This window comes from Acanthopagrus latus, chromosome 16 (genome assembly GCF_904848185.1).
Source record: "Acanthopagrus latus isolate v.2019 chromosome 16, fAcaLat1.1, whole genome shotgun sequence".
NCBI lineage: Eukaryota > Metazoa > Chordata > Actinopteri > Spariformes > Sparidae > Acanthopagrus > Acanthopagrus latus.
The window spans coordinates 18,223,534-18,247,184 of NC_051054.1; the positions used below are offsets into that span (position 1 = coordinate 18,223,534).

At 39.4% G+C, this 23,651-nt stretch overlaps 1 protein-coding gene across 1 annotated transcript in view; it reads left to right on the plus strand.

The window, feature by feature from the left end:
* Nucleotides 1–23,651, plus strand: part of LOC119004960 (calpain-1 catalytic subunit-like) — a 42,233-nt gene that overhangs the window by 16,406 nt on the left and 2,176 nt on the right. Inside the window, exons 2-19 of the mRNA XM_037072307.1 lie at nt 9,126–9,378; nt 11,473–11,542; nt 11,639–11,757; nt 12,517–12,650; nt 12,764–12,938; nt 13,645–13,719; nt 13,921–14,006; nt 14,534–14,608; nt 15,264–15,424; nt 19,956–20,113; nt 20,890–20,901; nt 21,053–21,261; nt 21,428–21,467; nt 21,639–21,707; nt 22,698–22,755; nt 22,910–22,971; nt 23,103–23,171; nt 23,337–23,415. Coding sequence (XP_036928202.1) covers nt 9,142–9,378; nt 11,473–11,542; nt 11,639–11,757; nt 12,517–12,650; nt 12,764–12,938; nt 13,645–13,719; nt 13,921–14,006; nt 14,534–14,608; nt 15,264–15,424; nt 19,956–20,113; nt 20,890–20,901; nt 21,053–21,261; nt 21,428–21,467; nt 21,639–21,707; nt 22,698–22,755; nt 22,910–22,971; nt 23,103–23,171; nt 23,337–23,415 — 1,888 coding nt within the window. The 5' untranslated portion in view covers nt 9,126–9,141. The remainder of the gene's footprint in view (nt 1–9,125; nt 9,379–11,472; nt 11,543–11,638; nt 11,758–12,516; nt 12,651–12,763; nt 12,939–13,644; nt 13,720–13,920; nt 14,007–14,533; nt 14,609–15,263; nt 15,425–19,955; nt 20,114–20,889; nt 20,902–21,052; nt 21,262–21,427; nt 21,468–21,638; nt 21,708–22,697; nt 22,756–22,909; nt 22,972–23,102; nt 23,172–23,336; nt 23,416–23,651) is intronic.

The window sequence follows — 23,651 nt, forward strand, 5'->3', positions numbered from 1 at the left end:
ACTTAAGTCTGTTTATGCTAGACATGTATGATTAATTATTGAAATTTGACATCATGGGATAATTTCCTTTATCAGTAGCCACTAGTGGTGAGGCTGCAGGCACCAACTGAATTCATCTGGTGCACACTAAAACAAGAAAGACCGCTTTGGGCTGCTGTTAACACGCTGGTGCAAGTAGTAGTGTGCAGGCTGTTTTTGCTTGTACAGTAAGAGGCCAATCTACTATATAACTGTCGAGACTGCTAATCTCCCATCTACACACTCTCTTTTTAACTGGGGGGTGGGTTCCTCCCTAGAGAGAGGGCTTTTCACGATTTTCTAGTTTTTAGTCACCACTTTAGGAGATGGTGAGAAGAGGGTTTGTCAGTTGGCTGCAATCTGCAACCACACCACTAGATGCCACTAAATCCCACACAGCTTACTAGTTGAGTTTACTCTCAGTGCAACAGGTAGCCCAGCCAGACAGCAGTACATTTTGTTTGTATTGTTCAACATGTCTTGAGCACAGAACTGGGTTGTCATACAAGAATAAGCTTGTGGGTTTTAATTGCAGGTTTTAATCAGCTCATTTCTTCCAGGGAAATGTAGATTGGCACAGCCTTTTTATTTCTTGAGAAGTGCTTGCATCTTCATGCCAGCGGCTTTGGAAGGGGTTTCAGGGATTGCGTAACATAGTGAAAGTAAATCTTCTTGTATACAAGTACATACAAGTCACCAGTGTTGGGGAGACTTAAACTACATGTAGTAGAACTACATAGCTTAACTACAAATTGCTGCAACTTGCTGGTAGTAAAACTACATTCATATTTTGTGCTGCGTCAAGTATTTCAACTACTTCTTGGGTAATTTTTTGTGGTTTAACTACTCAATTTATAAACTAAAATTTTGGCCAATAACGTGAGAATAAAGTCGAAATGTCGAGAATAAAGTTGGAATATAATTTTGTGAATAAAGTCGAAATGTTGACATCTCAAGATAAAAGTCGACCTATTGAGACTTACATCAAACAGTGCATATGACTGCCTCGACAAAATGCCTTGGGTAGATGAACTGGTGAAACTGTATTTCAGAATGGGCATTAGTAACAAATAAATTATTTCTCTTTTAGCTAATATACACAGTGTAGTTGTCAGTGTTAGGACTTTGGAGAGATTGCGCCAAAAACTTTGTTTGTTCAGAAGGAAAAACTACACAAACATGAAAGAGGAGGCCGCATTTGCGCAAGCTGAAATTGAAAGGATGTAGTAATGACAGAGACCAGATGCTCAGGCAGCTCACAAAGCTGTCAGTCTGAAGTTGAGGGACCAGAAGAGTTGACTTTATTTTCAACACTTCGACATTGTTCACATTATGCTTCCACTTTATTTTTGACATTTCGATTTTATTATCATAATGAAAAAAATAACTTCCTCCTCTCATTTTTTTCCCTTATCGCTGGCCCTAATACTCTTCCAGAACAAGCTACTGCTAACTTTTCATCCTGCTCTAATTTATCAGCGAAAACCGGAATTTCTACCCGAGCCAATCTCACTGTAGCAGGCCTGATTCAGGCCCCTGCCGATAAGTTTTCTTCCATTCAGCCTACCTTATCCACTTTCTGAGTTGATTTCTCTGCTTTGGGCTCCTTTCACGGAGCCCTGGTGTGTAAGTCTCCACTCTGGGCCCTGCACTCTCTAGCTGATAGTTCCTTCAAAACTCTACCTCTGTCTGTCCGCGTCTTGCTGGCTCTGTGTGTTTTTCTCTGTTTTCAGCTCCTCTGATGGCTTCATCAGAGATTATGGATAGTGCTGTGTCCATGGAGCTGAAGTCCATAGAGCCGCTCATTGTGGAACTCCTTCAGCAACAATCTGACCTGTGTTCCCGGCTGGCGCATCTTGAGCCCCGGGTCGACCAGCCGCCTTGGACACCAATTTCATCCACTACTCCTCCCGATGTCCCCGGCCCATCTTCACCGCAGTCCCCCACCTGGGCCTTGATAGTAAAGGGCACCAAGCGCCTTTCCCTTCCTGTCTATGACCCACCTGATGCTGACATCCCGCTCAGTAACTTTTTCTCATTGCTCGCCGAGCCTGACACGCCCGATTCTGCTCCCCGTCATTTGGCTCACAGGACCGTCCTGGCCCAACCTGCATTGAGAAAGCACCATGCACCTTTCACTTCCACCTCTTCCTCAGGCTCCCCTTCCCCGATGGCCCCCAGCGGCAAGCGACCCTGTCTGTCACCTGCGGACTCGGAGACCTCCGTGTCAGCACCGGCGTCTTCTGCTTCCTCACGAAAGACAGGTGCGCAATCATCCATCCCCCCTGACCGAGACCAGCTCACGTCACCTGAGTTCAGTTCAATGATAACCTTGGTACAGTCCAACCTGAGATTTTAATTGTCAGCGACTCCATTGTTAGATTTTTAAGGCTCCCTGATGCAATAACCTACTGTCTCTCTAGAGGTGAAACGGCTGATTTTATTGAACTGATCCCAGCTCTCCTGGGCATTCATCCCTCTGTTCACACTGTAATTTCACACTCTGGCACAAATGACATCATGTCCAGGCAGTCAATTAAACTTCACTATGACCTTGAGTCTCTGGCCACCTCAGTTGAAAGTCTGAGGAGGAGGTGTATTTTATCTGGTCCTACCCCCTCTCTGACAAAGAGCGCTGAGCGTTTTAGCTGTCTTTAGTCTCCACTGGTGGATGGAAAATTTTACCACTGTCACTGGTCTTGGTTTTATCAGTTATTTTAACTCCTTCTGGACTAAGTGGGACTTGTTTAAGCATAATGGGCTACATCTTAACAGGAAAGGAACAGGCATTCTAACCCAAAACTTCATTAACGTCATTGCTTTTAACACCAATTGATGGTCTCTCCAGCAGGACCCTGGCCAGACCACTGGCTCCACCCCACAAAGCCCTGTCCCCAACAATGCAGGTCCTGCTGATGCTGTTGATGCTTTTAACTTTTCTGTTTTGGCTATTCCTGTTGGAATAACCAACAGGCAGCATGCTACCCCTTCCTCCCCCTTGTGGGCTGAGCATGCTACCGCTCGGCCTCTTCCCATCCCCGTCCATGTCACCAACAGACACCATCGCCCTAAAGCCATCAGTAGCAGAGGCAGAAATAACTCTCTGCTAACTAGCCAAGTCACTAGCACTGGTCCCAGTGAAAGCAACATCTCCATGGGCCGGCTTAATGTCCACTCCATCTCTAACAGGGAACAGCTCATTCACGATCTAGTGAATGATCACAAATTTGACTTTTTGTCCTTGACTGAGACATGGCAGCAACCCAGCGATTACACTGAACTCAACCTATGCACCCCACACGGCTTCATCCACACCTGTCAAGCTCGTCCCTCAGGACGCGGGGGCGGTCTGGCAATACTCTACAACGAGAAATACAAGGTCTCCTCTCTCCCAGTCACCCCTCACACATCACTTGAATCCACTGCACTGAAAATCGATGGAACCACCCCCACTACTTTAGCTGTTATTTACCGTCCACCTAAACGTAACTCTGGTTTTGTAAATGAATTCTCGAACTTCGTTGCCATTTTATGCTCTCTGTCACCCAACATAATACTTCTAGGGGACTTTAATATTCACATGGACGACATGGACAGCTCTCTTACGAAACAATTTACATCTTGCCTGGACAGTTTTGGTATCCATCAGTTTATTAACACTCCCACCCACTCAAGAGGACATATTCTGGATCTCATTTGTTGCACTGGCGTATCACCACTCAAATACACTATTTCAGATTTTCCCCTGTCAGATCACAAGCTTATAACTCTTACTGTTAACTTACCCTTATCCAAAATGAAAGCACCCTGTTACATTACATTCAGAAACATCAAGAACATCAATCCATCAACTCTCTCAGCTGCAATAAATTCTCTCCCTAGCACTGACCACTTAACCACACCCGAGGATCTGGTATCTCACTATAACTATGGAGTCAACAACCTCCTGGACACACTCGCACCATCAAAAACACGGTCTGTCACCTTCACACGCTCTGCCCCCTGGTACACCCCGGAACTCCGTGGACTCAAAACTGAAGGACGTCGACTGGAACGCCTCTCAAGAAAAAAACGGTCTCACTATTCACAATAACATGTACCATAACCACCTGCTGAAATATAAAGATGCCATAGCCAAGGCCAAAATGGAATACTACGCCACTGTCGTTGGGACTGCTCAAGGAAACACACGCACTCTGTTCACCACACTCAACAATATATTATGGCCCCCTGACACTCTTGCCTCCCACATGTACTCTACTAGCCTTTGCAATCATTTCATGGACTTCTTCACCAGCAAAATTCTTAATTCATAATCAACTACCTCCCCCATGCAAGAGGAATAACTGTAAATACTGCATTATTCCTGCGCCACCTCTTATATTCTAGTGTAAAATAACCATAGTAAGTAGATAGTGGTCAGTATAAAATAACCACAGTTAGTAAATAGTGACTAATGGTAACTGACAGTAAGTATTATAATGATAAAAGTAAGAAACAAGGGGGAACAAGTGTAAAAGGGTTGCTGAAACATACTACTGGGCACCAGCTGACTGAAAAGTGCATCTGCTGACTAAAGCTGCTATGGTCAGATAATGTCAAGTGTGAAAATGTAACCACAAATCTAAGAATAATATCATATAACCAAACATGTAACACTTTCATTAAGTTTAAAAATACAGTTCAAAAAGTGATCAGATATAATGGGATGCATCAGGAAGAGGAGTTAACTGAAGGCCAGAGTAAGCCAGTGATAAGGACACAGGGAGAGCACCTCCTTAAAAAACCAAAGCAAGGCGAAGAGCAACTGGTCGACATGCAGTTCTGCATACACGCCAATCTTCATGCAAGCGCAGAAGGTACTGAGATTTTCCAAAAGAAATATGGTGTTTTTCCATAAAGAAATAACAGTGTCTGCAGAAATTAAGCAGAATAGTGATTGGTTGAAGCCATGTTTTCCAAACGGACACACCCACTTTTCTGCGTTTAAAAGAGGATGTTAGGGGCTTTGAGCCGCGGGTCAGTTTGGTTTTTTCGTGGATTTTGTCTGTGTCTGATCCTGTTCTTTTTTGCCGGCAAATAAAGTCCTGCTGCACTCAGCCTTGAGGACTCCTGGTGACTTTTTGATCTTTGAAATCTTTTGGACCAACCAAGAAAAGAGAAGTCGTTTGTGCGACAATATCCCCTCTCTCACTACTGAAATATCCACCATCATTCAGAAACTTAAGTCCCCCACCCGTAGTCTTGACCCTCTACCTACAAATCTTGTTAAACTCCATCCCCCTTCTCTTTTCCCACTCATTACCGACATCATACACTCCTCCCTCTCCTCTGGCTCAATTCCAGCCCCCCTCAAATCAGCAATAATCACGCGAATATTCAAAAAACCTGGCTTGGACCCCAATGATCTCAACAATTTCCGACCAATGTCAAACCTTCTGTTTCTGTCCAAAATCCTGGAAAAAGTGGTTGCTGCACAGGTCCATATCATCTCACTCACAATACCCTCTATGAACAGTTTCAATCTGGTCACGCATCACAGCACCGAAACAGCTCTGGCAAAGATCACCAACAACCTTCTCATGGCAGCAGATTCCGGACATCATACTCATCTTATTAAGGAACACCTTGCACACGTGGGAAGCTTCAGGGGTTTACAGGTATTATTAAGACAGGGAGCTTTACCTGCAGAACCACCCACCCACTCATTCGACACATCTCCCATAGCATCCTCCTTAACCGCCTAATCTTCATTGGACTAAATCACACCACTCTCTCCTGGTTCACCTCCTACCTCTCTGGTCGCACACAATTGGTACAGCTGAAGAACTACAAATCCCATCCTTCCCCAGTCAATAGTGGTGTTCTGCAGGGTTCTGTCCTGGGTCTTCTTCTTTTCATCATCTACCTACTCCCTCTCAGTAATGTCTTCAGGAATCATGGACTCACTTTTCATTGCTTCAGTTGGCTGCAATCTGCAACCACCACTAGATGCCACTTTGCCATTTTGTTTGTATTGTTCAACATGCCTTGAGCACAGAACTGGGTTGTCATACAAGAATAAGCTTGTAGGTTTTAATTGCGGGTTTTAATCAGCTCATTTCTTCCATGGAAATGTAGATTGGCACAGACTTTTGATTTCTTGAGAAGTGCTTGCATCTTCATGCCAGCGGCTTTGGAAGGGGTTTCAGGGATTACGTAACATAGTGAAAGTAAATCTTCTTCCCAAATATACAAACAAGTCACCAGTGTTGGGGAGACTTAAACTACATGTAGTAGAACTACATAGCTTAACTACAATTTGCTGTAACTTGCTGGTAGTAAAACTACATTCATATTTTGTGCTGCGTCAAGTATTTCAACTACTTCTTGGGTAATTTTTTGTGGTTAAACTACTCAATTTATAAACTACAATTTTGGCCAATAACGTGAGAATAAAATCGAAATGTCGAGAATAAAGTGCTGTGTCAAGTATTTCAACTACTTCTTTACTCAATTTATAAACTCCAATTGTGGCCAATAACGTGAAATATCTTTTTATTTAAAAAAACAAAACAAAAAAAAAGACCTATATAACATACATTTTTATTTTATTTTTCTTTGATGACAAAGTGGATGAGGTGGAAGCCTTTGTGAAGCCACCAGATGATTCCCCACAAAATTCTTTCAAATCTCTACCCAAAAGGTCCACAGTGTTTGTGAAGTTCAGCACTGGTGTCCCAGCCAGTGCAGCATGTGAGCGGCTTTTTAGTGTTGGTAAAGATGTTTTTAATGTCAAATGGAACTGGCTGTCTGATGAGACAGAGACTGCTCTGTGTCGTGTCAACAAGCGATTCTGCTTTTGTTCTTTAAAAAATAAAACTTGAATTCAGAGGCAAATTTCTGCTGGCATGTGATTTTTTTGTAGGCTATTGTATTTTGTTTCATATACACTATATATTGATTAATTTAACGCTGAGTTAAATAAGTAGAATAAGTATGAGTAGTTGCTAAAGCTACTTTTTTTTGGCAGTAGTTTTCAAAACTACATTTCTCCAGGGGTAGAAATGTAGTTTGTTCAAACTACTGCCAGGATGAACAGCATGTAGTTTTACAAGCTATGCTTGTAATGTGGCTTCCCCAACACTGTAAGTTACACACCTATCAGCCATAACTTAAAAACTATAGACAGATGAGGTACATAATAATTATCATCTCATTACAATCAAATGTTCTGCTGGAGAAACCCTGGGGACAGGTATTCATGAGGATGCATGAAATAACTTCTTACTGTGGTGCTGGAAGCCAGCATAATGCCATCTGTATTCCAGAATCACTACATCGTTAAATATTGCATCCAAGATGTTCAGCACAATGACTTAGCTGTTTTGTGGAAGATGCACACGTGGGAAGCTTCAGGCGTTTACAGGTATTATTTAAGACAAGGAGCTTTGCCAGCAGAACCACCCAACCACTCATTCTCTCCCACGCCGCTGAGGTAAGGGCTTCAAAAGACAGCTACCTTTTTAAAACAGTTCATTTCACAATATAGAAGCTTGCTGTATATTGATGTTAATGGTTTACAGCCTAGTATGACAGTTTTTGCTGCAGGAAACCAGGCAGCATGTTATTTTATTCATTTTGACTGACTGACTTTTGACTGATATGTGAGCTCTAGACAAAGTTGTCTACAATACATACATTACTGTAAAAGGGGAAAAAGTTAATAAGGAAGTTGAGATTTAAAATTAGAATTAAAAAAATCTAGTGCAGATGCTTCCACATTGCCAGAAGCCATAAAGAATCAACACATTTTTTCTCATTAACTTGGTGGATTAACTTAAACAAAATGTGTGCCTATAATACATTTTAAGATAATCATCATGGTTGTCTATTCAAATGAAAACATTGTTCACCATGATTATTAGTATTAAATTCAGTCTTGTGTGGGAAAAAGAAGAAAAATCAGAGAAGAACAGTGAAAAAGTTCATGAATCAAATATAGAAAATATAAAAGTTAGTATTTTCAGCTTTGAAATCCCATTTGAAAGAAATTGGGAGACTTCAAGGATGTCTAACTGAACTGTGAACTGTTAAATTATGTAACTAAGGGATTTAAGTACAACTGAATTAATATCAAGTACATATGATTCGAAAAGTTGAAATGTTCTGAATCATTACAAAACTGCCTTAACTAGTTTTCTCAAATTCAGTTGGGGCACTTAGTTGTTTTTTTAGAGAGGAAATTCACACTCAGAATTTTAGTATGTACAATGTTAAATATCTTTCCATGACTGAGTAAAACTAAGTAATAAGGTCTCAGAACTAGCTAACCAGTTTCAAGCTAGAAAGGTGGCAGGGTTCCCTTAATATAAAAAGTGAAACATTATGAAATTGTATTGTCATTTAAGGTCGGTTCGTTTTTGCAATTTATTCTGTCACGAAAACAAAAAGAGATTATTTTTGAAAACGAACAAACAAACAAACAAACAAACAAAAAAGGGCATAGCACAAAGGGTCACTGAACTGCTTAAGTTAAAGGAGAAATATTGAACCAAAGTGAAAACAGCAGGAAAAATCCCTCAAGTTTACTATTACTCATCAAAGCTGAAGTAAAGCAGAATGTAAATTTCTCATAATTTGTAGAAATTTGATTTGTAGTTTTGAAAGCATGCTACAGAATGTTGAATCTGTTTCCTCATTTTAGAGGTATAAACAACAAGCATAAAGCTGGCTCTTCATTGTCGGCACTTATCAACATGAAACTAAATCTAACAGCGACCAAACTTGTTCTTAAATATAAATTTGATGTTAACTGCTGCTGTAGATGTGAAGGATTTAGCAAATATGAAACAGAATTTCCAGAACAATGTGACTGGTTATTATTGTTCTGACCGTACATGTGATTAGTCATGTGTGTCATATGAATAGAATAGTGTTCACCCGTCAAGCAGAGAACACTACACTTGCATAACCTATGCTGAGATGCACTGAAGCTGTCCTGTCAGCCTGTGGTGGACCAACACCCTACTTTGACAGTGTGTTGGTTTTTCCTTTAAGTTCCCACTCGTCTGCTTCTGTCTGCAAAATTATTAAAATAGTTATTCATCTACATTTTCTGAACATAGCCCAAACACTGCAACAATGCCTCCTCCCGGTGTGTGTCTGAACATCTTGGAGGCTCGTCACAAGCAAAATGGATATGGGAGCGCCACCAACCCTGAGAAATTCCTCAACCAAGACTACAAGTCACTGAAACAGTCCTTCGTCATTCAAGGACTAAGGTACATCGATAAGATGTTCCCCCCTGACAGGAGCTCCATTGGCTATGGGCTTCTGAGCCCTTCTGACCTGGAAAAAGTGGTGTGGCTGAGGCCAGCGGTGAGTGATTTGGAAGGGTTAAACCTGTGTGACAATAAATGTTAAGGTTTAATCAAGCATCTAGTTTGCTGGAGTTACCAGCAGAGAGATAAACTGATTCAGCTGAGATTAATGCAAGAATCTTTGAGTGATTCAGTGTTCAGACTCGACCTGAGTGACAAGTAACAGTCAAATTTTCATGTTTCATTGTTTTGTTTTTGTTTTTACTTTTTTTGCATGACTGCCATATCGGCTGCTGGTTGACACAGTTTCTCATCCTTGAGTAAAAGCCAGTTGTCAGAAAGAAAAAAAAACAGACAATTCTCAACATGTCATTCTAATGGTTTATGTTTAGGGACTGTACAAAAGTCATTGGGGTGAGTAAGGCTGAACCTAATCTAACTTACCCAATGTCGAGTGAATGCACACTGGCCATTGGTTAAGCACGCTGTGTCTTCAGTCCAGGAGCCTCATTCACAGTGTCAGGTGTAATGCACTGCAAAGTGACACGTTACTGTAATTCTACTACTTTTAGTGGTAACAAGCTTGTAACAAAATATTTTTTTAATCATATCACGCAATTACAATTACTGAAATTTGAATATGTGGGTTACTTGCGCTTTGTCTCTTTTGTGAAAAATGAACACTTGCCGACAAGAAGACAGATAGGCCTACTTTAGCTGCATCTGCTCTAACATCGCAGGATGGTGGCGCAATGATACACCAATCGAATCAATCAATCAGCATTAAACCACAGCATGGCTGACAGTGCTGACAGTGTGCTTGTCGAAATTAAAGACAAAAATGTAGCAGTGAGCTGTCAGTTAGAGCTCTACAGTTGTAAAGAACCTATCCACATCAAAGAGTAGCAATTCAAATCTTATGAAGCAGCTGTTGAAGCAACACACTTCGACAAAGCTAGTAGTGAAAGACCCCAGCCCCATGGACGCTGAAGGCGCTACTCCATGCAACAAATCTAGCTTTTACATGGACTGCAGTGCAGCTGATAAGCCAGGCAGAGCTGAATAAATTGACTGCTAGGCACGGTGTCGATGACATGCATCCTCTGTCAACTGTTGAGTCAGTTGCCTTCAGGCAACTAATAAGCAAAATACCAGTGACAAACAGAGTCTCAGGCAAATGTGCAGGAAGTTGTTTTCCAGCTATGCAGACAGAGAATATGCTAACATGCAGGTTGAGCTAAAACAAACATTTGAGGGTTTACAACATGTCTCTACCACAGCAGACATCTGGACTGTTTACAAGAAAAGCTTTCTAGGTGTAACTGCAGGTTGGAAGCACGTCTGTACTTGTGCTTGTAGTTAAATGTAATATCTATTACTTAAACACCTTTCTGTTGTGAAAAAATATCAGCAAACTCAAATCATAAATCAATATTTCCTCAGTCAGTTCTGTGTCACCATGTCATTCCCACATCGTCCCACAGAGCACACTGGATACAGTGCAGTGGCTGCAGACACACTGCCTTCTCCAGTCAGCTCACTTGGTACATCCTCTCCACCTGCACATGCAGATTGTATGATTTATAAAAGCTTGGAAATAAAGTCTATGACAGACTTCAGAGAATTGTTACACTGCATATCCGCATTGTGAGTCCTAACCAATATGCAGGCCGAGTTCAACTATACTAAACTTTAATAATTAAATAGTGTTCTAATATCAAACTTCATTTTTTGAATTACATCCCAGGTTGAGGGATACCATTGATGCCATGCATCAAACATTTTGTACAGTCCCTTACTGTGTTGATACTGTGTCATATTGAATAAGTCCTTTTTTTAAAAAAAATGAAATAAAAATGTAACTGTCAATACTGGCCTTGAAGTTAACACTTCATAGCCAGTATTCTTACAAAGGTTGGTTAGCTCAGTTGCTTGCTGTGATGCAACTAGTGATGCCATGCCTCAAATTACCTTTTTACATATCCAGTTTTTGTGAGGAATGAAAGGCATAGCAGGATCTTTAACTGTATGAAAAGTAGTAGTAAATATAGTGACCAATACATGTTTAAATGTGCATGTGGGCATGTAATTATTGTATTATGATAAACTTGAAAAATGCAACCCTATCCTGTATCTATCATTAATGTTTCAGAAAATTGCTCCTAATCCAGCCTTTGTACTTGATGGGGTGTCCAGGTTTGACTTTGGTCAAGGAATACTTGGTAGGAAAAACATTTATTAACATTTAATTTATAACATTTTACTGGTTTCACCTTAATGTTTTCTGACAACTTAATGGCCACCTATCTTCTACTCAGGTAATTGCTGGTTTCTTGCATCTATTGGAGCATTGACATTCCAGCCTGACATCCTTGGGCAAGTTGTTCCTCTTGACCAAACATTTGATGAGGACTACTGCGGGCTGTTCCACTTCAGGGTAGATACTGACAGCACAACCAGTTATTATTTCTCAAATCGCTAAGCACTGATTATAGTGAGACTTTCCAGTAGAGTATAGCAGGCAGTACAATGATTTCATCATGATTTATGAGAGAATTCTAATATTGTTTCACGCAAGACACACACTTTGTATTTGCTTCAGTAAATGACATGAATCAATATGAGCTGATAACATTATCTCACCTCAGAGGCTTTCTGGTAGCTGTCCCAGAAGCTTTTTATCATATCACATGGTCTCTATTAGCAGGAGACCATGTGACCATGATGTTCACAGCTCCAGAGTGGCTGGGTGAGATAGTTCTGTCAGTTGTTGGTTTGAAGTTCAAGAATGAAGTCAGGAATGATGTTTAACAACCACCAGGTTCATTGGCTGAATTTCAGATTTAAATGTAGAAACAAAGAGGACAGTGATTTTACTTATACAGTAAAGCCAAACTATTCAAGGCTTCTTCTTCATGTTCATGTAGTGGAGGGTTTTATTAGCCTGGCAAAGTCACGAAGCATCCGATCACGTGTCTCACATAAAAATACCTGACTGAAGGTCACTGTTTCATGTGGAAGTATCACATTTGTTAGGCAGAGGCAAAACAACAAAAATATGTGTTACTTATTATTAATGACAATGTGAAAATTAGAACACATGAAATGTCATTTTTTACTTTTAAGTCAACAGTCATTTGACGATAAATTGATTTATTATCAAATAAAAAATGTCATTTTATATATTCTTTAACAGTTCTGGAGATTTGGAAGGTGGGTGGACGTGGTAATTGATGACAAGCTACCAACAATCAATGGGAGACTGATCTTCGTTCACTCCAAAGACCCAAATGAGTTCTGGCCTGCTTTGCTGGAGAAAGCCTATGCCAAGTATACAAAGAAAAATAAACTGTTTCTCAGACATAAATATGTGTTCTTATCGCAAGAAGTTTTTTTATTTTCTTGAGAATCTGTGAAATTAATGTCACATCCATTTGTGTCAGGGTGTGTGGTTCCTACACTGACATGCAGGCTGGGACTCCTGCAGAGGCTCTGATGGACTTCACTGGTGGTGTCCACATGTGTATCCAGCTGTCAGAGCCTCCATCAAACCTGTGGGAGCTGATGTGCAGAGCTGGCCAGTCCAAGTCATTGATGGGCTGTGGTACACCTAAAGGGGTAGGCACAAACATATCAATCAATTTTCTTTTCTTTCTTTTTTTTTTATGTAAAGTGCATATTAGACGATTTAGAGAGATAAATGAGATAAACGATATAGTGAAATTTCATTTTTAACAAAGAGCAGCTGAAATGTGTCAGTTGACTTGTTTAAAGATGCTTTTCTAATAAACTGAGTAAGGCAATCACTGAAAAGGCACATAACCTAACAGCACATAACATCTGTCACACCTCCAACTGATCAGTTACTACTCGTTGTATTTATGTTCTTGATATCATGGAGGGTTTTTTGATTTTTCCTGTGAAAGAATTTTCATTTAGTGACTGAACAGTGGAGCCAACAGGAAAAACACTGCTGAGCAGAGTAGTGGGCAAAGCCAACCTGCAAGTTAACCTTTCATGCTCTTCTTGATTTTAAACATTCTATGACTGCAGCTACTGTTAGCTTGTTAGCTCAGTGTTGGTATCTATCAGGTTTTCAGGCCTGTGGCTAACTGGTTAGCATGCAAAGTTCAGTGGAAATCCCAGCATCAAAATGCATAGACTTCTTTGGCATAATATCATAAACTTTTCTTTCTTCACATTCTGCTGAAAATTTTAGCTAAGTTTTGAATGTTTTAAACTAGATTTTTTCTATATTGCACCTTTAATTTTGAAGTCATGGGAAAATCAGGTTCCAGCATTGATTAATGTCTTTGGTTTGTAGGACACTCCTGCCAACAATGTATTGCCGAATGGATTGGTCCAGGGACATGCCTACACTGTTACGGGTGTGAAGGAGGTGAAGAGATACACTTTAAGCACTGCATTTGGATTTAGAAAAGAATCTTATGAAACATCTCTGATAGTTATCATACAGATAACTGTCTGTTTTTTTTAAACTCCAGCTGAAGCTCAATTTTACTACAGATTTAACAGATAAGTTATTGCATTTTAACCCATATGTTAACAATGGTGCTGTCATCCATGATGCCTGCTGCAGGTGATAAGCCAAGGGAAACTGGTAAAGCTGGTGCGTTTGTGGAACCCTTGGGGAAAAGGAGAGTGGAGAGGAGAGTGGAGTGATCAGTAAGAACAACTCCCAACAACTAGTGACTGTTTCACAAATACATGGCTCCTATGTTTTGTTGTAGAAATACTAGATTGTTTTCCTCCGACAAAATAATCAAAGATGCAGATATTGTCATACACAGAACACATCTCTTAAGGATGCATTTCCACCACTTTTCAAATCTACTTTTAGTAAAAGCCAACAGGTTTCTAACAGCCAAAGGTTTTGCTTTTCTGAAATATGATCCTGAGTGGTATTTACTGTACATTCCCATAGGTGATTATGTGAAAGGTTATGTGGAGCAGGGATAATGACAGCCTGCTTAAGCTGTCCTGTAGAATTGCCCCCTGGTCTTTCTAAACTGGTTTTGTATTGCCAGTGAAGAAAGCCACTGTAATGCAATGCCTTAAAGGCAGCTTAAAACATGGGCCTCTTTCTTTGCAGACCACATCACCTGTGTTATATTTGCATATGTTGAGGCCCTCTGTTAGCCTCTTGTCATAACTTGTCTCCTCTCCTACTTAAATGTCAAACCATTTTCTAGGTCATCTCTGTGGAAAACTGTGAGTGCTGAAGATCGGGACATGTGCCTCTCAGTGGCTGATGATGGAGAGTTCTGGTCAGCTGATTTTCAAATACAAGACACTTTTCTAATCATCTGAATGTCTTCCATCCCACTCACGTCTATAGAGTAACTGTCAAACAGTATATGTTTGTTGTGTAATGTATTAAAAATGAAAGATGTTAGGCAACATACACTATAGTTAAAATACTACTCATGCAGCAATATAAAAACTAGTCCAAGTTCAAACCCCAAGGATCTGATAGAATAAACTGATGAAGTCTCATAATCATAATGTTCAAAAAAACAAACACTTTTCTGGCCATTATTCAAAACCATAACTCAGGAGCATAAGGGAAGACTGTGATACTGTTTCACATTTGCTCAGATACTAAATTGGTGTCACTAATCTTGGGCTTGAATCTTGAAATTGCTGTGCTGCTGGGTTGTGTGCATATGTATGAAGCAACCCATTACCTCAGACACTAATAGAGATACAGTAGTAGTCCACCACAAGCTCACTGGTTTTACTGATATTGAGCTTCAGGTGACTGTCGTTCCATCATGTGATGAAGCTGAGTGATTATTTAATCATCTTGAAGTCTGAGTCTGGACAGACATAGATGTCAAGTTTAGGGTTTATATATTGTCAGCACAGATCTAGAAGAAAAAATAAGTGTGATAAAAATAAATGTGATAAAAATTTCAACAGGATGACGCTGGAAGACTTCTGCAGGAACTACTCAGATATGGACATCTGCAGCCTGTGTCCCGACTTCCTTGATGGAAGCTCCTCCTGTCAGTGGAACACGACCATGTATGAGGGCAGATGGGTTGCAGGAACCACTGCTGGAGGATGCATGAATAACAGAGGTATTTGAAGGATGTACTCTTAAATTCAATCAAACTTGACATGTTGCATGTACTGTATGTTACTTTTTTCCCCCATTTGTTTTCTTTAGTCTTTTTATTACCTTTTGTCTGTGACATGAATAATCACAAAATGAATGCAAAATGGAAAACTTTGTCTACAAAATCTGGTAAAATATTGCTAAATTTGATGAGCGATATGTAATATAAACAATATATACATAGTTAAAAATAGGTCCAACAAGTGTATTGGACCTTCATTGTCACATGGCTAGGTTTAGGCACTGAATCTACTTGGTTCAGGTTTAGGAAAAAATCATGGGTTTAGTTATAATGGGTTCTGTCTTAAAAGTGCCAGATTGTGGTCATTTTCAGGGAATCCGGTGTCTGCTAAAACATGTTTAAATGCTTTAATGTTCTGAGGGAGGTGGCTGTATAGTTGTTGCATCACAACCTCACAGAAGTCCTGACAGGCACAAGGCACAGCTGCTGACTACAGGGTATTCTATTCTCTGTGGAGAATTTAAATACTATCACAGTATTTATTTAGCACCTAAGCCTGCTTTATCATAATTCATCAAATTTCATTGACTACAACATGACACAGGTGGGAGCACAGGGACTTAACTGGGGACATCACACACAACAAACTGACAAACAGTGCAGTGAGAACAAAGACACTAATGAATAGACGAGGAACAGGTGAGGTGAGATCAGCAGGTGAGGGGAGTCTGGCTGATGAGCAGAACGCTGACAGATAGAGGGAGACAAACATGCAACAAGAAGGGAGGGGAAAGCACAGAGGGAAGAACACAGGAGACACCGAAAGGACACGAGAGGGCAAGGAATCAAAACATGAGACACAACAAGACACAGAACCACGACACTCTCAGAGGATTGTTGTTGAGCTTATCTCACACCCTAAATTAACTTAAGACTCTTTAAAACTGTCCCTGACCCCACAGTCTGAAGTGCTTAAGATAAGATAAGTTAGGACTGGTAACCTTTGTTTAACACACTACTTTATCTTACATTGAGTGCCAACTCTGGGAATTCACTTCAGTCAGTAAATTGTTAATTCATCTTTATTTGTGGGGACATTAATGTTGTCAGTTGATGCATTGCACCAGAGTAAGTTTGGAGCTAATTTCCATCTGCAGTGCCTTGGCCGGCCATAATTACAACCTCATATAGGTATAGGCATCACTGAATAACAATAGTAAACAGCAAAGTAACACAAATCAGTACATCACAAGCACAATTTTTGTTTTATATTGTATATATTCTGCATCCCCATTCCATTTATACAGTTTCATAATCTCAGTTGGCGGGTCATAGTTAAGTGTCAATACCTGGGTCTTATTTTTGTTAATTTAATATTCAGATAGTAAACCATATTCCTTTAGCATTTTCATAAATCTTGGGAGTGTCTGCGTAGCTTGTGATAAAATTATCAATAATCATCGCCAAACAGGGCCATTTTTTGTTCCCCAGGTGGCATTGTTACCCCTATAATATCAGACCTCTCTATAAAGAGGTGAAAAGGGGAGGTGATGTGCAACATCCTAGTCTCATTTCTCTTTCCAGAATGAATGAAGTTTTTGTTGTGTAACTGTGATTGCAGTTCTTCTATTCATATTTAAGATATTAATTTATCTTTTTGATCATTTGTGTCCTTCAGTAAATGTAAGACAGTAAGTAAGTCAGTCATCGCTCATTTGTGGTTGAGAATATGGTGCATTGTAATAGTTTCTGAAACATTTCAGAATTTTTTTCTAGACTAGTTTCTATTTAATTTGTTGTAAGGCTTCTTATTTTGTGTACTGTTCTGTCAGCTTGTTGTTTTCACAACTTATACGATAAAAGCTTCTATGGCCTCCCTCCTGTCTTGTTATATTGTTGCTTTGTAAAAATTAGTTGGTTTTTTTTGTACTTCTTGTGTATTTATCTATATATCTACAGTATTTCTTTCTTTAGTTCTATGATTTTAGGTTTAATCCTATCCTGGAGAGTCCCTGAATGTTCTTTTTGGGGTTTCTTCAGTTTGTCGTTTATTTGTTGTCTTGTTTTGTTTTTTGTAGAAGAAAATGGCTGTTATCTTGCCTCTAATCTTGGCCTTTAGTGAATCCCAGAGCACGGATGTTCAGTTTTTCCTTGATAGCTGGATTATTGTCATTATGTCTGAGTTCAACCACCAGAGGGCAGTATTCATCTTAGTATCAAGGTGGACAACAGGACTATGATCTGAGAGAGTGCTGGGGCCTATTTCACATTTATCTAATCTCTAAAGGTATTTTTTTGAATGTTAAAAAGTAGTCTATCAGAGAATAGACTTGATGAGCAGATGAGTAGTGTGTGTAGTCTCGACCAGCATCAAAGTATTAATTCTTTCAGTGATGTTTTTTGCCTCAGACTTTCCTTTACAAGAGTCGATCTCTGGGTTTAGTTGAATATAAAAGTTGCCACCACATATCAAAATCCCTTCGCTTTTTGTTCACATTAATTAAAATAAATGTTTATATAAGGACCACTCACTACCTCACCTGTACCTTAACTGTCCTTAATTATTCTTTGGTTTCCTTGCTGATCACTCTTAATTCTTGCAGAATAAGCTCCAAATCAGCAATTTACCCACTTGAGCATGGATAGTTTATCCCAGCTTGCTTTAGCTTTGACCACTAATTATTAGCTAGTTGTGGCTCATCTTCTTCATATGGGAGTATATTAATAATTACTCTGGTTCGGTCTGGAGCTCTCGTTCAATGGCGCCATCCTGGAGGTGGTCCGAGTCTATGTCTATGTCAAAAAGTTGAGCTAATTTACTATTTCAATCTTCTCAGCCTTAATGAAAATGTCAGCATTGATGTGCTGTTTGGTTTGGGAGAAGAACATTCACTTTTTTGTGTATGTTAAGTCTAAGACATGAATGATCAGTTGTGATCAGCTGCCTTTGCATGAGTATATAAAACAGTGTCATTGGCATACATTTGTATAACTATCCCATGGCACATTGTAGTGTCTGTGTGTTTCCTACACATCCTGGGGTTTAAAACAATAGTGAATAGGAGGAAGACAGGATGAGATGGGACCAGATGCTCTCCTTAGACAACTGCGGGAATGTGACAGTGTGAGGGTCCCCACAACCAGGAGCCCTGATCAGCCCTGAAGTGGGCTTCAGAGATAAGTTACAGGAAGGAGCCCACACCGGAGGTTAAGAGCTGACTCAAGGTATACATTGTCATTTAAGTGTAGAGAGACCATCCTGTCCACTTTAGCTGACATCAGCAAAGTTAAGTAACGCACACAAGAGTTATTTCATAGAGGATGTGAGGCAGACCCATCCTTCTCTTCTTTCCCATTGGATAGATGTACCTTGAACCCACCAAAGTGACCAATTGGGACAAGTAGGCGGTTATGGAGAACAGACTTTAAAAAAGGCCCCCACACCAGAGAAAGGGGTGTGGCACTTGGTAGAATTCCTAAGAGCGAAGGCGTAGGAGTTCCGATAGGGCAAGAAGGGGCAAAAACGTTTGGCATTACTTTGCCCTAGATTGGAGAATATCAGAGGTGTGGCCACACACTCTGTTCGGATGCTAGGCTCAAGTCTGTTTTAATAAAGATTGCTCTATCATTCCACCCAGCCTTGCCTCCGCAGAATTCTTTTATCAACATACTACATGCCGACACTTTTGAGGAAGACAGCCCAGAAACTACAACATAATAGAGATCATTGATATAAGGATCAAATTATAGATGGTCTAACACAGAACCCTGAAGCACACCTATTGTACAATTGAGATAGCTTGATAATGTGTCATTAATTTTTAACATACTGCAACCTATCAGATAGGTATGAAGACATGACATCTGGAAAGTTTAAAAGAAAGAAATGAGAACTTTGTGATTTACTTAAAGCTAGGGTCTACAATCCTGGAGAGCTAGCAAGCGAGCTAGCAAGATTTGAAAGTGGCACCTCCTCTAAGTTCCACCCCCCCATCCCATCAGTGCTCCGTCCAAAGCCACGCCCCCACAAACTTGAACACACATCTGGCAGTGGGACTCAGCAGGGAAAAGGAGATGATGGGGCACGATGCAGCAATTCAGCTGAATCTAGCACAGAGCAGACAGGAAGTAAAGCGCTGAATCAACGAACAACATACGGTTACTTTTCAAAATAAAACACTCCGTGTTGACTCCTGCAACTCTGTATTTCTGCAGAGGAGTGTGCTGAATATTTCCGGCAATAGAATTCTGTTAAAATGCTCACAAAACTTTAATACTTTCCAGCCCATGCAAGTACTTGACTTAGCATGTCCTAAATAGTCTTAAATAGGTGAATAAATCACAAATGCCATGTTGCTTCACATCATGAAACTGTAGATTTAGTTATACATTAATGAAGAATATTAACTGAATTTTCTTTTAAATCAATAATAGATATGTTTTCATTTTAACATTGGTAATTTAATCAAAAAGCTACGATTCGCAAATGTTTATAATGCAAACAAACCTTGTATTTCTCGTTGTCCTACAGACAGTTTCTGGACTAATCCACAGTTTCGGGTCAAGATTCATGGAGAATGTTCTGCAAAAAATGGTACTAAAAACATGCTGGTGTCTCTCCTGCAAAAGCCTGACAAGAGGAACAGGAGCCAGGTCCAACGTTTCAACATTGGATACTCTGTATTTGAGGTAAATATTACCCAGTATTCTGTTTACTATTATGGATATGTCATGCATACAGTAGACATGGACGGCAGCTGAAGTTGTCAGAGTAAGTGAAACAGCAATCAAACAAAATTATCTGTTGACCACAGTTTTGAGCCATTTTGGGCTTCGAGAGGCTTCTTCAGTTCAAAACTGAGGCTTTTCAGTTCAGAGTCGTTCGCAACACAGCACCTAATACACCATAATACCATCATAATACACTAAATTTAAGGATGACATCATTATGGATGAAGGTTTGTGTTGTTGCTTCTCAGCATAGTTTTAAAAAAATGGTTCCATCTACCTTAATGAATCTATGGTTAAATGCCCCACCAAGCGGCAAGCACCAGTGTTTGATTGATGTTACATGATGATGTGTGCTGAGTTGGCAAAATGTTGAATGCTGAAATGCAAATACTTTGCTTTTCTACATTTTTAACTGCCACCTTCAGTGTTACCTTTTTGCTGTTTCTGAAAATCATTTCTAAAAAAAAAAAAAAAAACAATACTTGTACTTGAGTACTGTACTCAAGTGTTTCTTTCCAGTAAACACATTAAATGGACGACCAGCAAAGTCCTACCTGTCTGTAGGTTAGACAACAGTTAGCTCACAAGACAGTTTTAAACCTCATCAGAATATTTCAAGTGACTCTAAGCATGTGATGATAAAAGATTATTCTGATTGAAAATGTGACGCTTATTAACTGAACTGACTGCTTCTCCCCCCAATATGAACTCACCCTCCACTGATTTCTCTCAAGGTGTCTGGAAAAGTAAGAAACTTCCAATGCTTATACACAATAAACATTCATCAGTTTCTGTGTATTATTATTATTATTATTATTATTATTATTATTATTATTATTATTATTATTATTATTATTATTATTATTATTATTATTATTTGTTTATCAATCATTACAGTACAAAGCACAAAGAGGGAAGTTCCCAGCCTCTTTCTTCAGTACCCATGCACCTGTCGCCCAAACTACTAAATTCATGGACGCACGTGAGGTGATGGAGTTCTTCCTGCTGAAGCCTGGTGAATACCTGATTGTGCCATCCACCTACAACCCCCAGGAGACAGCCTCTTTCATTCTGCTCATCCACTCCAAATCAGAGACCCAGGGCTAGTATGCACACTCTCTCAATTCTCTGCTTCTCAACAAGAAATGACAAATATGAGTCATTAAAAATGTATCTGCATGGCATATGTCCCACATTACTTGTGTTTTACATTAGCAAAGAAAAGTCAAACACAGTAATCAGATCTGGACTGTCTTTTGTCTTTCCCCACAGTGAAAACTCTGGTTACCATTCTCAAGAGCCAGTTGAAAAGGTTTGCAAGATTATATATAATATTGTAAAATTGTTGGTATTCATATTATTCTGACATTATATTACATCTTCTTACTTTAATGTGCATTAAATATGTTTTGACAATTAAGTTTCATTTGGAGTAACACAGCTTGATTTTTCTTATACTTTCTCTTCTACTGTTATCTCTCAGATCAAAATGATTTCTAATGCACAGGATGTTGAACACAAGAAAAAGGTGTTCCGTCAATACTCTGACAAGGTAATAGTTGTCCAATTAAAATATGTATTGCTGATTCTAACTAGAACCATATAGGGTTCTTTGTCATGTTCCACTTGAAACTTTTTCAGAAGGTTCTACCTTGAACACTCTGTGAAGGCTCCTTTCAGAACCCCCTATAAAATCACTTATTCTTAGTGTGTCCTATTCCGATTCTATGGGTAGAACCTGGCCCATCAGAAATTTCAGCTGTTTGGAAACCTTCATTAATCACACGGTTTGTAATTTACTCATCTAAATCAATCCCATACTTTATATGAGCTTCTATCAACACCATACAATTTTGAGACACAATTGTATTTCTCGATGGTAGTGTATACATTTTGTCAGCAGAGGAGGTATCCACGAAATACCACATAAGTGGTATCAACATTTCCATCTGAGTGTTCTCAAAAAGTTTCCCATTCAGTTTTCAAGCAGCATTTTGTCATCTGCTTCCATCATGTTTACAAATTAAATTGGGAGGTTGTATGCATAGTCATGTATAGGATCTAGGGGTGTGATAGAGCATGATTAATCCCCATTATTTTTTTTTCTTTAATAAATCAATCAAAATTTACAACGCAATTAAAAATGTTTATAAAATCCACCATTTTCACATTGTTTTAACATGCAATATGTAAGAATTGGCCACCTGAGCAATTCATAATCAAAACAAATTGGGGGCAGTATTTCACCAGGGTAACTGCTGCAAATGATAGCTGCCCTTAGCAAGTTAGCTCACTTAGCTTTGCATCTAGTGGCCTTATTCCAGGTCATGTTTAAAATTAACACATTGATATGTACAGTAGGTCAATGAACAGACACCAACTATGCAGTTCCATTCATCAATAATTTTGTTGGAAAGTTCTGCTGATGTAGTCTGTAATGGTTTTTCTTTTAGGTTGAAATAGCAAATAGCAAACACACCAATTGAATCTTAAACAAAAATTTACCACGGTCCATTACATCTTGTTTTCTTTTCATTTCTAGTATGATGAGGTGGATGCTGAGCAGCTCCAGGGACTGCTAAATGATCAAATCCTGAAAGGTTTGAACTGTTAAATTAACAAACATCATGAGTTCCAAATACAGTAGAGTGCACTGTAATAATCACAACTTGCATGTTTACTGCTATATTGCAATTTATTCCAAAGTATGTCTTGTGCTTATTTATGGTTGTTTGTTTGTTTGTTTGTTTGTAGGAGACCTGAAATCTGGAGGCTTCTGCCTTGATGCCTGTCGTAGCATGGTTGCTCTGATGGATGTATCCTGTTGTAATGCATGTTTTATTAATTATTATTGGTATAACTAACACACCTTAAATCATACTACGCTGTGCCAAAGCACAAGCTTTTATCTTTATTTAACATGGTACCTTAATGTTGAGTTAAAAAGTCATCAGTCACCGGCAAACTGAACGGGGAGGAATTTGTTCGTTTGTGGAAGAAGGTTGTCAAATACAAGGTAAAAGAAACCAAGATTAAACATTTCATTCTGACTGAAAGAGTTTTGATTTTCTGTCATAGTTACCTATATTACTGTCTAGCTGCCTCTTTATTGTACTATTAATGCATATGCATCTAAATATAGAGTTGGAGGAATAACCCGATTGTTGCTTTTTTTGTCCAGGAAATATTCTTCCTCACAGATGTTTCACGAACAGGAACACTGTCGCTGAGTGAGCTGAGGAATGCATTTGTGGCTGCAGGTAGACCAGCTGTGCTTGATTATAAATGTAACAATGGATTTGGATGGACTATGGATAATGGATGAAACAAACACTCCCTAAAGGACAATACAATTTAATTATGTTCCACTTTGTTTATATTTACCAGATCCTTCCACATTTCTACCTTATTTTCCTCTGAGAACAGCTTGTTTGTTCAGACCTTGCTTGTTTGAGTTTGTATTATTATCTCACTAGTATTGTTAATATTAAAGTTC